This window comes from Phaethon aethereus (genome assembly GCF_964289735.1).
Source record: "Phaethon aethereus genome assembly, chromosome: 2".
NCBI classification, from domain to species: Eukaryota; Metazoa; Chordata; class Aves; order Phaethontiformes; family Phaethontidae; genus Phaethon; species Phaethon aethereus.
In genome coordinates this window covers 96,702,945-96,717,888 of record NC_138582.1, presented here as the reverse complement: position 1 = coordinate 96,717,888, position 14,944 = coordinate 96,702,945, and the positions used below count along the sequence as shown (strand labels likewise).

Sequence of the window (14,944 nt, the reverse complement as noted above, 5' to 3'; positions counted from 1 at the left end):
CAGTAGTATTTTCTTGCTCTAGAACATGACAGTAGCAAGATGACGGTAAGGCTCGCATTTCTCTCTTGCTTGCTTTCAACTGGAAGACGGAATAAACTTTGCTCTTTAAGTAACACACGCTGTCACCGATGTGCTTGCAAGATTAATCTAGTACTCGCAGTGCCTTTCTTACGCACTTGGAGGGGCCTCACACGGCCCCGTTCTCACACACTTCTCCCCCCAACACGCACGCTCGCATGCACACGCACCCACACGCACGCACTCACACCCCACCACGAGTGAGATGTTCCCCTGTACGGGTGTGATGATACCTCGCTGGCCTCCATTTGACTCTCCGGTCAGAGGAAGGGTTTCATTTAAAGTACAGTAGAAGAGCTGCAACATAAGAAGAGGAGCTGGTGAAAGTGTTATGTCAAAAACATTTCGAGAGGGGATCCAAGCTGCGTTACACATCTGCGTGGGCAAATATTGCCCATTGGTTTCTGCTGACTGCAGAGACAAGCGGACTGATGGATTTATAAAATAATAATAATAAAATAATAATAATAATAATAATAATATACTGAAGCAAATCAAACATATATAACAGCGGGTGCATAATTTCCATAGGTTAACGTTGCTATGTAACTCTTCTCTGTATACACGCTCAGTCCACGACGGCCAGAAAAACCCCCTAGGATTTAGAAGACCATTTCTAATGCTGAAAAGTGGAAACAAGTGTGAGGCTGAAATTCATCCTGTTTCCTGCTTTTGGCTTGAACCACTTTGAACACCTTCAACTGCCACGTTGTTCAGGCCTGGAATAGGCTTAATGCTCCACCATGTGGCAAATGCAAGAACATCTACTGAGAAAAAACGATAAATCAACATTTCATCTGCATTTCCTCTGACTATTTCATATGAAATTCACATAATTTTTTTTCTTCCAGTTATTGGCTGTGGTATTCAAGGGCCTGCCACCCCACTGCCCCCATTTCCAGCTCAGAGAACAAACACAGCGACTATCACAGATATAAAAGAACAAGCTCACGCACACCAATACAAAAGGTAACATTAATGCTTAAATGAAAAAGGTCCTCTCCAAATAATTCATTAAAATATTAAAAAAAAAATCATTTTTGAAAAAAAATCTATGATACCAAAAGATCTAATAAAGTAGTAAGGCACTCAAATCAGTATATACTGTAGTCTCTTGCATTATTATACTGAAAGGCATATGGCACCGCGTCCAGTCTGCCATACTCTCCCCACAGCTGTAGTTTGCTCTTCCAAAAACAAAGACTCCAGAAACCTTGCTCTGCTGGCCTCAGTTTGCGTGCTTGGATAGGTCCAACCTCCTAGCAAGTCATTCAACCCCCAAGAGCTGAGGCGCACTGTCTGCAGAGGCAAGGATGTGATTCATGGGAGACTTTTTGTTGTGCATCTCCAGCAAGTCCTGAATGAAACCTGAGGGCCTCTCGTGCTCGGAGCTACCCCGAGGTTCCTGGTCTTTTGCTGTCTGTTTCTGTGCACTCTTGGTGGGCTCCACGAGGCAGGTGCTGGCTCCTCGCACGCTTGGCCTCTCCTCTCTGCAGGGGGAATCCTTGGCCGTGCCAGCCAGGGACTCTTTTCGGCTTCCCATGAGTGATGTATGGCTACCGATGCCCCCCGCGGAGTCGCACTCATTTTCTGAGATGGGGTTGGTGCCACTGTGGCTAGACTCATTTTCACTGTCTTCTCCACACCTCGACTGGGTCTCCTCCTTGTCGCTCTCCTTCCCATGGTTTCGGGCATTTTTGACTTTCTGGTGTATGCGCTGGTGACGAACCAGGCTGTGTTTCAGAGTGAAGGTCCGTTCACAGGTTTGACACTTGTACGGTCTCTCACCTAGAAGAGAATTAAAATACAAAGTCAGCTGTAAGGTTACAAACGCACCTCTCTCTTGTTTCAAGCAGCGTAAGATGCTCTACACTTTGGAAATTCAGTTATCTATATCAAACATAGATGTTGCGTTTATGCAGAATTTTTGCTTCTGTACTAGCAAACTAGCTGATGGTATCCAAGCAGGAGTACAGGTAAATCCCTTGGGGCACAAATGAAGTACCGAAACTAAGTGTCTTAAGATGTCTACAAGGTTGGTATTGCCCTGCACTAAGGAGGGAAGACCATAAGCCCCAGGTGCTTGTTAGCATCCCACCTAATTTAGTCAGCAACCTTGCTGGAAGAAGGTTCTCCAGTCATCCTCTGGAGCTCAAAAGCCCTTGTGAAACCAGCCCACCATGGGGGCTCCCTGCTGCAGGTCAGTCCCTGATACATGTGGAGAAAGAGGACTTGAGATGGAAGGATGAGGATACTGCCCAGGTAATGGTGGTCAACACCGCTTAAAAACTGAAGAGCACGTGAGAAAACATCTCCCTCTCACTTAGACGCTGACCGATGGACAAGCATGAAATGCGGAAGTTAATCGCATTTAGTAGAAGTAGAAGAGAGGTTGTCAGGAATTACCCTTGCCACAACAGCCCTTCCTCTTTATGTGAAGCAGAAGACAGTTATCACCACGTTTCAAAACGGACACAGAGCAGCTAAAGGACATAGACTTGTCAGGCATTCATGGGACACAGTAAGTGTCTGTTAGAAGTAATAAAAATTTACTGACTGAGTGAAAAATATCTGCCTCAGGATGTTATTTACAGAGCTGCTGGTGTCCCTCAGCCCACTGGTGCTTTGTGGGCTGAGCAGTGACATGTGAAAGCCCCTGAAAAACCTCTTCACACCCATTCCAGAAATGCTACTCAGCGGACCGAATTTTTCCTCTTATTTTGCAATCTTAAGCAGCAGAGTGGCTGCAGGCATCCTCTGCTGTAATCAACAGGTAGTCTGCTCCGACCTCAAAGCTGCTTTTTGCACTTGAAATGCTCTAATACTTTCCTAAGCATGAGCTCCCAGAAAACAAAGCAACCACAGCCCCACAGACAAAACTCCCCCAAAGTCCCAAGTAAGCGCTGTGGCCCAAGGTGCTGTCTGCTCTGAAGAACCGAAGTTTCCACCCTGACCGCTTCATTTTCTGTTTCTGATGGCACCTCTTAAAGATTTTTCAGTGATGCAATTCCATCAAGGCACCATCTTGTGCCAAAGAGCACGCAGAACAAGACAGTTGTGGCTCATTTCTCACTTGCAATAATGCTTGGGATCATTAAAAGAAAACCAATTACCAACTCGAGGTGGCTGCCTGAAATGTGGAGGTAGGTCCTGCTGTCCCTGGGAAGCCTGACACTTCTTAGAAACGTTTCCCTCTGGTGACTGCTCAGGCATCTGCTGTCAAGGGAGGGCACAGCTCCCCAGGAGCATTTTCAGCCGACAGCCTTTGCCCACCTGGCACTTGGCTGTGGCCGAAGCAGCGCCGTGGCTCACCCTGTGCTTGGGCAGGTGCCCAAGCACCCCGCAACTGTTTGCTGGGAAGCTGCCTTCACTGGGAGAGGAAGCTGCCTTCACTGGGAGAATGAAACATTTCCAGCCTGATTGCCATCCAGGAGGCAGGCAGAGGTTTCTTGCACACTTCAGTGCATGCCAAACGTTCCTCTCCAGGGGAAAGAAATTATAAAACCTTACAGTTATCTTTAAAAAACCCCAGACATTAAAACCAAAGTATAAGCAATGTTACAACCTGACAGTATTTTGTCAATATAGCTGAACAAGTGGGAAGGAGAGGAGGAGGAGGAGAGTCAACCCACAGTATTGAGGCAAAATCCTCAGTTGAAAATGTGTTAATTTAACAGCGAGGATAGGTGGTATTTACATTCATTAAATTTGAAGAAAGCACTGACCCAGGTTCCTAGTGAACACCTATTCCATGTTAAAACATCCTCCAGTGACAAATAAGAGAAACAAATGGGGAAAAAAAAGTACTGACAAGGCCTATATAGCTCAGCATGCAATGAAAACAATTAAAACATACAGTATGGGAATCTCCACAGGCACACACCAGTGTATCATTTGGGGGTAAAGCTCAGTACTTTACATATTAGCATCTTTATAAGACTTTAGAATTTAGCATGAAAATAGACACAAGAATGGGACCCATCCCCTGTTTCACTTGTGGCTCAATGCCAGAAGAAAATGGGTCAGTTTTGCACACAGGAGGTCAATATTTATGATTCAGAAGGCTAAAAAGTTTGGTTAAGGCACTTATATTTGATGTGGTTTACTAAACATCACTGTCAATTACAGCACAAATATTTTGTTAATCACAAAGATCTTGTCTTCAGCAGAGAGCACCTTCAAAAGATAAAAAATGTCAAACTGCACCAGTCTTCCCACGTCAGAGCAGCTGACAGGTAAAACGCATCATCAGTAAGAATGAATGATTAATTCACCTTTGAGCTGGCTCATGGCTTCATCTCCTTTGCATGGTACTGCTGCAAACTGAGTAACGCATAAAGTGATCCCACATCTTTTAACTGCTGAGTCAAGTCATCAGACAAGCGTTTTACTACCCGTGTTCCACCCTCCCTGCCCAAGCCTGAACGGAGAGCAGGGTGCCCACTGTAGCTTTGCCTTTCACTCAAGCAGCAGGTCATGCAGATCACCAGCACATTACCCATACCAGGCTTAGATAATCGGACAAAACCAGACTCTCTCTCACTCTAAACTTTCACTCAGAGATGAAGTCTTATCATAGACCGCCAGGTTTCTCTACTGCTCGTCAAAATACTGGGAAGAGGTAGAGGCATGTGCACATGATAAGGAGGGAGTCAGAAGCTGGACAGAACAACTGCCCAAGGAGCTCAATACTTGCCCTCATCTCTAAACAAGCATGGGGAAAAACGGTTTGGGAACGAAGATAAGGCAGTGCTGTCAATTCCCGCTCCCTCGATAGGCTTTGTATGCAGCATGGGGGATTGGGGCAGACACCTTGCAGATACCTGTAGGACTAAAAGCAGTGTCTCCAACCTCAAGTGCTAGCGGCAATCGTGCACCTACAGAGCAGACACCTCAGTCTAGTGGTGTATCTGCTCACAATCTGTTCTGCCCTCAAGTCTCCTCTTACCTGTATGAGACCGCATATGTCGCGTCAGATCTTGCAGAGACCAGAAACGTTTGTTGCACACAGTACAGACTTTCTTTCTTTTGTCTGCTTTTGCAGTACTCTTAGCCCCATCAGTCTTTGGTTTTTTGTCATCACTGCTCTTCTCAGTGGACTTTCTCTCTGTGCCTTCCCCCTCAGAGATGCTTTCGCTCTCTTCATTCTCCTTTCCTGTTGCCTCACAGTCCACAGGAGACTCCACTACCTTCAAGTCCATCGGAGACTCTTCCTGCTCAAGACCAGAGTCCTGCATCGAGGGAGCTCCTGCATCATCCTGAATGATTTTGCTTTCATCCTCACTGCTCCTTTCATCCTTTCTGTCCTCACGAGTGTGGGCCTTTTTGTGACGGCTAAGAGTGCCAGCAAACTTGAAGGTTTTGCCACAAATGTCACAGGCATGTTTCCTTTCAGTCTGAGAACTGCTGCCTGCACTCTGGTCACTCTCTGCCAGCTTGAAGTCCATTAATTTGCTGGCAAAATTGAGGTCAAGACTTTTGTTACTTACAGAATCTTCCTCAGGGTCTTCTTCATATCCATCTGCTTTTTCTTCGTCATCTTCTTCTGCCGGAGGGGAGTCAGTATTTTGCTCCTCCTTGGGGCCGCACTCACTCTCTGGTAGCTCTGTTATTTCCTCTGGCTGTTCCTTCTCGCAGGAGGTCAGGTCCAAGACTTCGTTTCCTGTAGCTAGTGTCTCTGCATCAGACTGGCTGTCTGCAAGCAAACAGAGAGAAACTTTCAGTGGGATGCTCTCTGCTAATTCACCGCTACCAGCAGTAAGGCTGCACACGGACCCACAAGCATTGCTTCTGATCAAACGTCTGCTTCTCTTATCTGTGACCCAGGCCAGTAAATTACAGCTGAAAAGAGATCAAAACACCACAGAATCCAATTAACAAGGTGATTAAAAATCTGTAACAAAATACTTTCTTTTCCAAAATACATTCACTTTCTTGGCAGTTTCTTGAAGTCACTTATATAATCACTTTTACCAGAGAACGCAAAACGCTGAGACATCAAAGAAGAGTTGAGATCACTCCTATAACAAATATACTGTACCAGACACACATCTATGTATTATTTAGAATATTTCATGCATGAAATTTGGATATAGATGGAAGTGATATACAACCACATATTAATCAAACTATCTTATAAACTATAAGCAGTGGGAAATGCTTTTCAAAGGGAATGTAAAGGCCTCATGCAACCAACTAGTACAATTAAATGTTAAAGGTTAGCATAGACAATAACACAGAGGTCAGTTTAAAAAGTTGGGTATACATCATAAAAGCAAAAGATGCAAAAACTTGTCCACATGTGGGTCTTTGACTCACTCTTTGTTACCTTGATACCACCTGGAACCAAAACGTAAAAGCCAAGATGCAGTTAACAGGCAGCATCCTTTGTTGTTTCATAGTTCCCCCCAAAAGAAGGCAAAAGCCACCTACAACATCCATCTTAATGACCTCCTCTGCTTCCTTATCAGTTTGTAGCACTAACATTGCTGAAGAACTAACTGTGTCAAAAAAAAAAAAACAACAGATAAGGTGCTTAAGGAGAACAAAGGGCTGGAGCTGTACTCCTTCCAAGCTCTATACAAACAGCATTCGTGTAAATGGGAAATAAGCTAGACTGGATCTGGAGGCCAAAGCTGACGATGATGCATGGCATGTAACTGCATCCCCAGTGCCACCTTCCAGCATGTTCCAGGACATGAACTTAGCAAGCTGTGCTTTCTGAAAGTTTAAACTTTCCTTGCTTTAAGTCCTGCCCCCCCGACACCCCTCTTCTTGACAGCACGCAGCCAAGGGAGCATGCAACCTAACAGGCATTTCAGCATTCATCTGCAAGCCTGATAGCTGCTGAGTAACTACAGGGATTTAGAAACTCTAGTAGAGCAGTTTAAGTTCTCCATTTGACATAGTACAACATGTGCTTGTCTCCAAATTGCCTAGATTTTCTGTTACAGGCTTTTTTCATAAGCAAGGAGTAATGACAGAAGATAAGAAGACAGTTCTCAGGCACTTACTAGTAGTTGAAAGCGACATAACTTGCACTGACCCCATCTCCTTGCACAAATGATAATAAACAGCCATTAAACAAATGTCAAAGCTAAGCAGCATTTCCAGTAATCATGAACAATCAAGTAATAGAGCATAATACTCAGTATGCTTTTTCTTGGGGGGGTGAAAGGGGATGGAGTGACCTGTCAAAAAAAATAATCTCACCTTTTAATCAAAACAGATCCCTTTAACACAGACAGTGGATTACACAAAAGCTTTCCACAAAGTTCATTGCTCATCTAATTATCTGCCCATTAAAACATGCAAGTGAGTCATAATCTGTGTATAATGCTAGAGAATTTGAAGATGTGGGCATCTGAAAACAAAGGTCACCTACAAGTGTCCTATGAATCTGCATTTGAATTCTGTGTTTTGACTCATTGCTTATCTCTTGGCTATATTAAGGCCAAAAAAAAAAAAAAGCAAGCTATTATAAACAAAAAGAGTAATTGCGGTTCGTCTTGAGAGTGCTCACAGGGCATGTGCAGGACAACCAAGGGATCAGGCCCAGCCAGCATGGGTTCATGAAAGGCACGTCCTGCTGGACCAACCTGATCTCCTGCTATGACCAGGTGACCCATCTAGTGGAAGAGGGAAAGACTGTGGACGTGGTCTACCTGGACTTTAGTAAAGCCTTTGACAGCGTCTCCCACAGCATTCTCCTGCAGAAACTGGTGGCTCGCGGCTTAGACAGGTTTACTCTTCGCTGGGTAAAGAACTGGCTGGATGGTCGAGCCCAGAGAGGTGGTGAATGGCGTTAAATCCAGCTGGCAGCCGGTCACAAGCGGTGTTCCCCAGGGCTCGGTTCTGGGGCTGGTCTTGTTCAGTATCTTTATAGATGATCTGGATGAGGGAATCGAGTGCTCCCTCAGTAAGTTTGCAGATGACACCAAGATGGGTGGGAGTGTTGATCTGCTGGAGGGCAGGAGGGCTCTGCAGAGGGATCTGGACAGGCTGGATCGATGGGCTGAGGTCAACTGTATGAGGTTTAATAAAGCCAAGTGCTGGGTCCTGTACTTTGGTCACAACAACCCCAGGCAACGCTACAGGCTTGGGGAGGAGTGGCTGGAGAGCTGCCCGGCAGAAAGGGACCTGGGGGTGCTGGTTGACAGCCAGCTGAATATGAGCCAGCAGTGTGCCCAGGTGGCCAAGAAGGCCAACAGCGTCCTGGCCTGTATCAGAAATAGTGTGGCCAGCAGGAGTAGGGAAGTGATCGTGCCCCTGTACTCGGCACTGGTGAGGCCACACCTTGAACACTGTGTTCAGTTTTGGGTCCCTCACTACAAGAAGGATGCTGAGGTGCTCGAGCGTGTCCAAAGAAGGGCAACGAAGCTGGTAAGGGGTGTGGAGCACAAGTCTTATCGCGAGCGTCTGAGGGAACTGGGGTTGTTTGGTCTGGAGAAGAGGAGGCTGAGGGGAGACCTTATCGCTCTCTACAACTACCTGAAAGGGGGTTGTGGCGACGTGGGTGTTGGTCTCTTCTCCTAAGTAACCAGCAACAGGACGAGAGGAAATGGCCGCAAGTTGCGCCAGGGGAGGTTTAGATTGGGTATTAGGAAAAATTTCTTCACCGAGAGGGTGGTCAAGCATTGGAACAGGCTGCCCAGGGAGGTGGTGGAGTCACCATCTCTGGAGGTGTTCAAAAAATGTGTGGATGTGGCGCTTCAGGACATGGTTTAGGGGACATGGTGGCGCTGGATTAATGGTTGGACTTGATGATCTTGAAGGTCCTTTCCAACCTTAGTGATTCTGTGATTCTGTGAAAAAGAGTAATTTCTAAAAATCAAGCTGAAAAGCTGATGCCTAATAATTAAGGGGAAGCACTGCTCCATAACCCAATGAAATGGGAGCCAGGCACATACAAGAAGCTGGGCCCACGCACGGTGCTCCTGCATGCACGGCAGGTAGCCGAGCCTCGCAGCTGCCAGTGCAGGCAAGAGAATGAGCCCAGAAGCCAAACCCAGGCTGTATCTACACAAGGGATATGTTTAAAAAGGAATAACGGCTACGGGTTGCTGCCTGCCCCCTCCTTCCACACACTGCGTTTGGGGGCAGGATGAGCACATCTGGCTCTCACTGGCAGCGCCTCACCTTGGCTCAAGAGCAGGGGTGAAAGGAAGAATTAATGGCAACCGATGTGACTCCTCAGTGCTGCAGCAAGGGTCCTTATCCTTCCCTGGCCACCCACTCCCACCTCAGCCCTTGCACAGCCCTAACATCCACAAAGCCACACAGTGACCGGGGCCTTTTTCACCAGCCACAGGTTTATGTTGGACTGAAACGAGCCCATAATCACCGCTCGCTTCAGGCTAAGGGCAGAAGGGAAGGAAAACAACAGGGAAGAGGAGTTTCCTCCCCAGCAGCCTTTGGTTGCTACCATTATAAAGACGTATCTGTGGACGATGGATGAAGAGGCAAAACCAGAGTGGCAAAGTGGGTCTGAGGCATAAAGACCTTGAAGCGACACCAACAGAAAGCACCTGAAATGGCTGCTGTACCCCCACTGTCAGTGCTCATCCTCAGCAAGCTGGGGGGCACCTCCCAGCAGGTGGAGGCCATCCCATCCCATCAGGAAATGCTCCCCCGAGGGGACATTCATTAGACCAAAGAAAGACTGCAAGCCCAGCACAGAGGGGGTTCATTAGGCAGCGTGGCAAGAAACCATGTGAGTTCTGGTAGGATGGAGAGAAGAACATGAGGAGACTGAGATGGAAGGAGCTCCTCTTTTATCGTATCAAAAGAGATGTCTTCTAACTCTTTGCTGACCAAACAGAAGACAGTGGATGCAGAGTAAGTTGTTTTTTCAGCATGAAGTATCAGGAGCAAAGTGAATGAGGGGAATATATACCAGTAGCACTCAAGTAAGAGAAAACCAAAACATTTTAAAACACTCAAATGCAAAAGCCGCAACTTTTATGTTCAACATGTCGCATATCACACATGATTTTCCACTTTTCCCCTGTTTTTCCCTTTTTCTTGTTCTGCTTTCAGTATTTCCAAAAACATATCTATCTTTTTTCTTTCTTATAGTGTACTCATCCTCCAGTAAATCCTTCAATAAATCGTACCCGAACTCGATCTCCTTTTTTCCTTTCCTCTGTGCCCTGGGCCCCTTCCCAGCCATTATGTTGTTCTTGTGTGGCTGGCCCATAATTACATTTTCCTGTGCACAAGAGATACACTACAAGGGATAGGTGGTCCACAGGTAAGTGACGTTGTCTTACTAGCACAGGCAAACAGATGAGGTCAACATCAAGAAAAATAAACGTGAAGTTTAAGCAACATGCCTTCACAAAGGGCAGAGACCACTTCAGACCCCAGGAGCATGGATGCACACAGGCCGCCTCTTCCAAAGTGGGCCCGACACCCCTGAATGAACACATTTAAAACTCAGGTAGGGACGTAGCCAGGAGCATGTTGACACGCATACATGCTTGGGTGATCACTCCTCCTCCTTACCTGCACAAACCAGACCTGCTGTTTTCTTTGTCAAGAAGGAGTTTCACAGGCCCCTTATGAAGCTTCGTGCATATCGTAAAGCGGCAGCTCCTGACTAGTCGAGCTGCTCTGTGGTTACCCCCAACCTGGGCGGTTGGTTTCACAGCTGGTGGAAAAGAGAGCTGCTTTGCACAAACCCTGGCTATTTGGGGATGGGTGAGAATCAGCCCAGCTCTCCTGTAGCCCAGCTGGAAGAGCAGCAGGGGAGCTGTGAAGGTGTGTGGGAAATGTGATGGTCGTGATGACAGCCACGTCAGGTCCAGTGCGGAATTTCTTCTGCAGTGCAAGGCATGACTGCAAGGGCAGTCTTGCACGGGCAGCCGCTCCATCCACTCCAGCAGAGGTTAGGCTTGGCCTACGCTACTGGGTTTTCCCTGCTTACATGCCTATTTGCAGCAGCAAAAAACCTTGTTGGCCATACAACTCCAGCAGGCTTGTATCTTACACAAGGAGGAGGATTTTCACAGAGCATTCAGATTTGGTCAAACATCCCTCCAGCAAGGCCTAGCTCCTCTCAGAGAGGTAATTTCCGTTTCCAGAATTTTGCTGATTTATGGTGTAGAGCAGCCGCTTGCATCCAGGCGGTGAGGAAGGCAAAGTGCGTGGGAAATGCCTGCCATTTCTTTGACCCCTTTCCCATCTTTCACTTACTAAGGTTGTAAAATGCTTTCTGGTCCGTTCGTTATCCCACAGATATTTACACTTGTCGAGCCAAGGGGACACGAGCGGAGAGATCTGCTTGCCAAGGCTCCGATCCACTGCCACTTCTTCAGCAATCATGATAGCAGAATATATTAACTTGTCATGGATAACCAGAGTTTGTGTCACTCCTCCAAAGCGAGGATAAAAAGGTGACACTATTTGATGATGTCAAGTCTGACACTGGAGTCAAACAACACAGGCAAGGTAAGGGAGCGAGAGGAGATGAGCAGGGAGGTGAGGACGTATGGAGGAAGGCAACACGAAGCAGCCACCGGTAGCTCAGCTGCTCCCTCATCAGCTCCTGGGAAAAAATGAACTTCTCAGGAGATATATTCATAAGCAAAACCTCAAGGACTACATCTGAGAATCCCAAAACTTTTCCACTTGCATGAAAGAAACCACTATATAGTTATAGCCAAAATAATTTTTCCTTCAAACTGTGGAAAGAAAAGACTGTTCTCCTGAAGTCTATTTACAATTCAAGTTGCAGTTTTCAGTCAGCCCTATCAGAATAGTCTGCTTCATCTTTTATAGGTGGCAAGAAAGAAAGAGAAAGACGAGTAAACTGCTTTCTGGCATACACAAACCAAAGTATTGAGAGACATGCTGAATGCGGAACGTTTCACGTAAAAGAGCAGATACAGATCTAGGTGAGGAGGTTGCTGGTTTGATTCTGTTTCCCCATGGTTTTCTTTTTTCCTGGAACTAAGGTGGAATAGAGAGTAGAGCTTGAGATGCTAAGCAGTTATTAGATAAAACACGGTGTTATAAGGGAAACTATTTTGTAACCATAAAGCAAGTGTTTATTGCCAAACATTCCTGACATCCCGAGAGAAGTGTTAGAAAATCCATCACATAAATAATGCTCAAAACTGGAGCAAACAGAACATAGGAAATGGATGTTATACAAGCAGCTGGCATTATCAGTCAGATGAGCTGACGATTTACTATTTTCCCTACATTAACTGAAATAACCCCAGCTATTCCTGTATTTTACAATAGATGCAGGCACCGCTAGGTGGTAGCAGTCTAGCAAATTTGGGATTATTTTGGACCAATTCACACAATGCTGCTACTACTTCCACCCACGAACTGGAGAACACCTTTCCAACCTGAGGAGTCAACTTGCAAAAATTTGGGGGTTATCTTTGTCCATTTTTACTGTGAACACTCTAAACACTAAAACTTATCCACCTTCATTACATCACGTGCACACACATAACTTAAATATTTAATTAGCCCACAGCTGAGGGAGCTTCGGTCCTATCTGCATGTGTTTTGAAGCAAAAACATTTGAGATAGAAAAGGCCTATCTACAGTAAATGGATCTGAAAGTATCTGGGGAAAAAGAAGAAAACCAGTTCTGGGAAAAAACCACAAGGTACAATCTCCCAGTACCTTCAAGAGAGCAGCTGAAGTCACCAACACAAAGAAAACTGTTCAGGATTAGCTCTGACTGCACCTATCAAGTAGAAATCTGCATTGAAGGGGCAGGGGGAAAAATCCCAGGTTTTCAGCTTATGGTGAATTCCACCTTTTAGCAGAAAAGTAGTGTGATGTGAGAGCCAGCAATACAATCAGCAAGTTATACACCATCTCCTCAGTATCTTCCAAACAACAGCTCTAGCACTTAGGCCAACCCTCAGCGGCAAGCAACTCTTGCTTTACCCTGAGCTGCGGCTCTGGAGAAGCTGTTAAACTTTGCCTGACAGTGAAAATGCAGTTTCAAGCCCTTTGTCCCCTAGGAAATACCCACAAATGTAGTTCAGAGGTACAAACAGCTAGAACAGTTTGGAAAAACAAAAAGTGCCTCGCTATACCCAGGGCTCACATGATTTCTAGAGGGATCACAGAGTGGCAGATATCTAGAGCAAAGATGAATTCTGCTAAACGCTAATTGGAAAATTCACTGTTAAGTATACTTACTTTGTCAATATTTGCCTAGTTAGCACAGAGCAGTTGTGTTTGACCCTCTCACATTAGGGGCAAGCCTCTTTAAGAAAGGGATCTTTCCTTAGCAAAGTCTCTTTTTGTATTACGTAAGAGATAATCCCTTACCCCATTCCCATCCCACACCTCTCCTCTGTCAACTATATTTTCTTGCAAGAGGGGAGCATTCAGTAAGCCCTAAGGCGTCAAAGGCAGGGCTGCTTTAACGTGATGAAAGCAGGCGATTCATTAAGTTGCTCCACAATTTCATTGTACAGCTCTCTGCCGGTACAGGCCTCCCCCAGTCTTACTGCTGCAAGCTGGACAAGATGTCCTCAGTTTGCATCAGGTGCTTTAGTCAGACCATCCCCTTCCTCTCCACGCAGCAAGGACATGCACGAGCCCCATCACTGACACAGCCTCCCTGTCTTTGAATCCTATTCAAAACCACCATCCTGTTTTTTGTTTTGGTTTAAAACAAGACCAAAAGAAATCCTCTATAAACTTGTTCCCAGTGACACTCTATTGAATTGCACTTCCTGTCTTACACCTCATCTTAAAGCTTTGCTTTGTTTATGGCTGACCAAACACCAGCCAAGCATCTCCCTTCATTCCCTTCTGGCATACAGTGAAATCTGGAAAACTATTCACTTCCAAGTACAGCCCTCGCATGGGCTCTGCATGGGAGCCCCAAGCACACGGCTCACCCACCTTTTAAAACCAGCACAAAAAGAGAAACAACCCCATTTTAAGCTAAGACACAGTTTCAAATTGTTAATTTACTTCTACTGATTTTGAAATCTGTTTTTCTTGGACAATGGAGGGAGACCACAAGTCCAAAGCTGTTGAATGATTTTGGACCATCATTAAACACCACTTGGCAAAGCCAGTTATAAACACTAAGCTGTGCTATAGAGCGCATGCAGTGACTATAACAGTGTAGGATCTGGGCTCCTTCCTTGCTGTCTAAAGCTGCTGTCTGAAGACACAAAGCATTTGACAGCAAAGCCAATTTCAACAGCATATATCCCCAGCGCCTCCAAGGAGATGCTGCCAGCTCCACACCTCAGCTGCATCAATGTGCTCTTTTAGGGCTGAAGTGGCAGCCAGATCCGGGAACTGATCTCATGACTGCTGGTCCCTCCCCTTGCCCTTTTCATTTTTTTGGGCAGCTGGGTCAGCTACAGCTGTGGCGATGAACAGTTGGGAACAGGTTGAGCCAGTATGGCCAAGAAGTGCTTTGTGTTATCCAACCATGGCCCAAGGCTCTGTCTGCCAGGGGCAGGTCGAACCACTCTGACCAGCCCAGTCAACATCTACGTTCCACCAAAGTCCTACCCACCCTGCGTGCCGTGCCAGTGCTCATCTGAGCAGCTTGCCTCCTCACCCCGCTGACCAGCTGAGTCGCGTTAGGATCCCTCTGACTGCAAAGAACATTTTCAATAGACCCAAGTAGGTTGGTTTAGTTTCCTTCTGCTGTCAAGATTGCTGGAGGTGAGGACTTGCAGAGGCCTTTCTGCAGACTGTGAGAGGATCATGTTATAACATGAGTCTTCCTCTCTCAGGCTGTAGCCATTTGTTGTCTGAATAGGCAGGATTGAGCCCACGTGACACCCCAGATACCGTGCTACAGCCCTGTGAAGTTACAGGCTGTTAACATGGTAACAAGGCAACTTAGTCTCTTCATGAT

The 14,944-nt window shown here is 46.1% G+C and overlaps 1 protein-coding gene across 1 annotated transcript in view; it reads right to left on the bottom strand.

Annotated features, from left to right (window-relative positions):
- Positions 1 to 521: 521 nt before the first annotated feature.
- Positions 522 to 14,944, bottom strand: part of RREB1 (ras responsive element binding protein 1) — a 66,658-nt gene continuing 52,235 nt past the window's right edge. Inside the window, exons 8-9 of the mRNA XM_081996278.1 lie at positions 5,027 to 5,773; positions 522 to 1,866 (exon numbers count right to left, since the gene is read on the bottom strand). Coding sequence (XP_081852404.1) covers positions 1,346 to 1,866; positions 5,027 to 5,773 — 1,268 coding nt within the window. The 3' untranslated portion in view covers positions 522 to 1,345. The remainder of the gene's footprint in view (positions 1,867 to 5,026; positions 5,774 to 14,944) is intronic.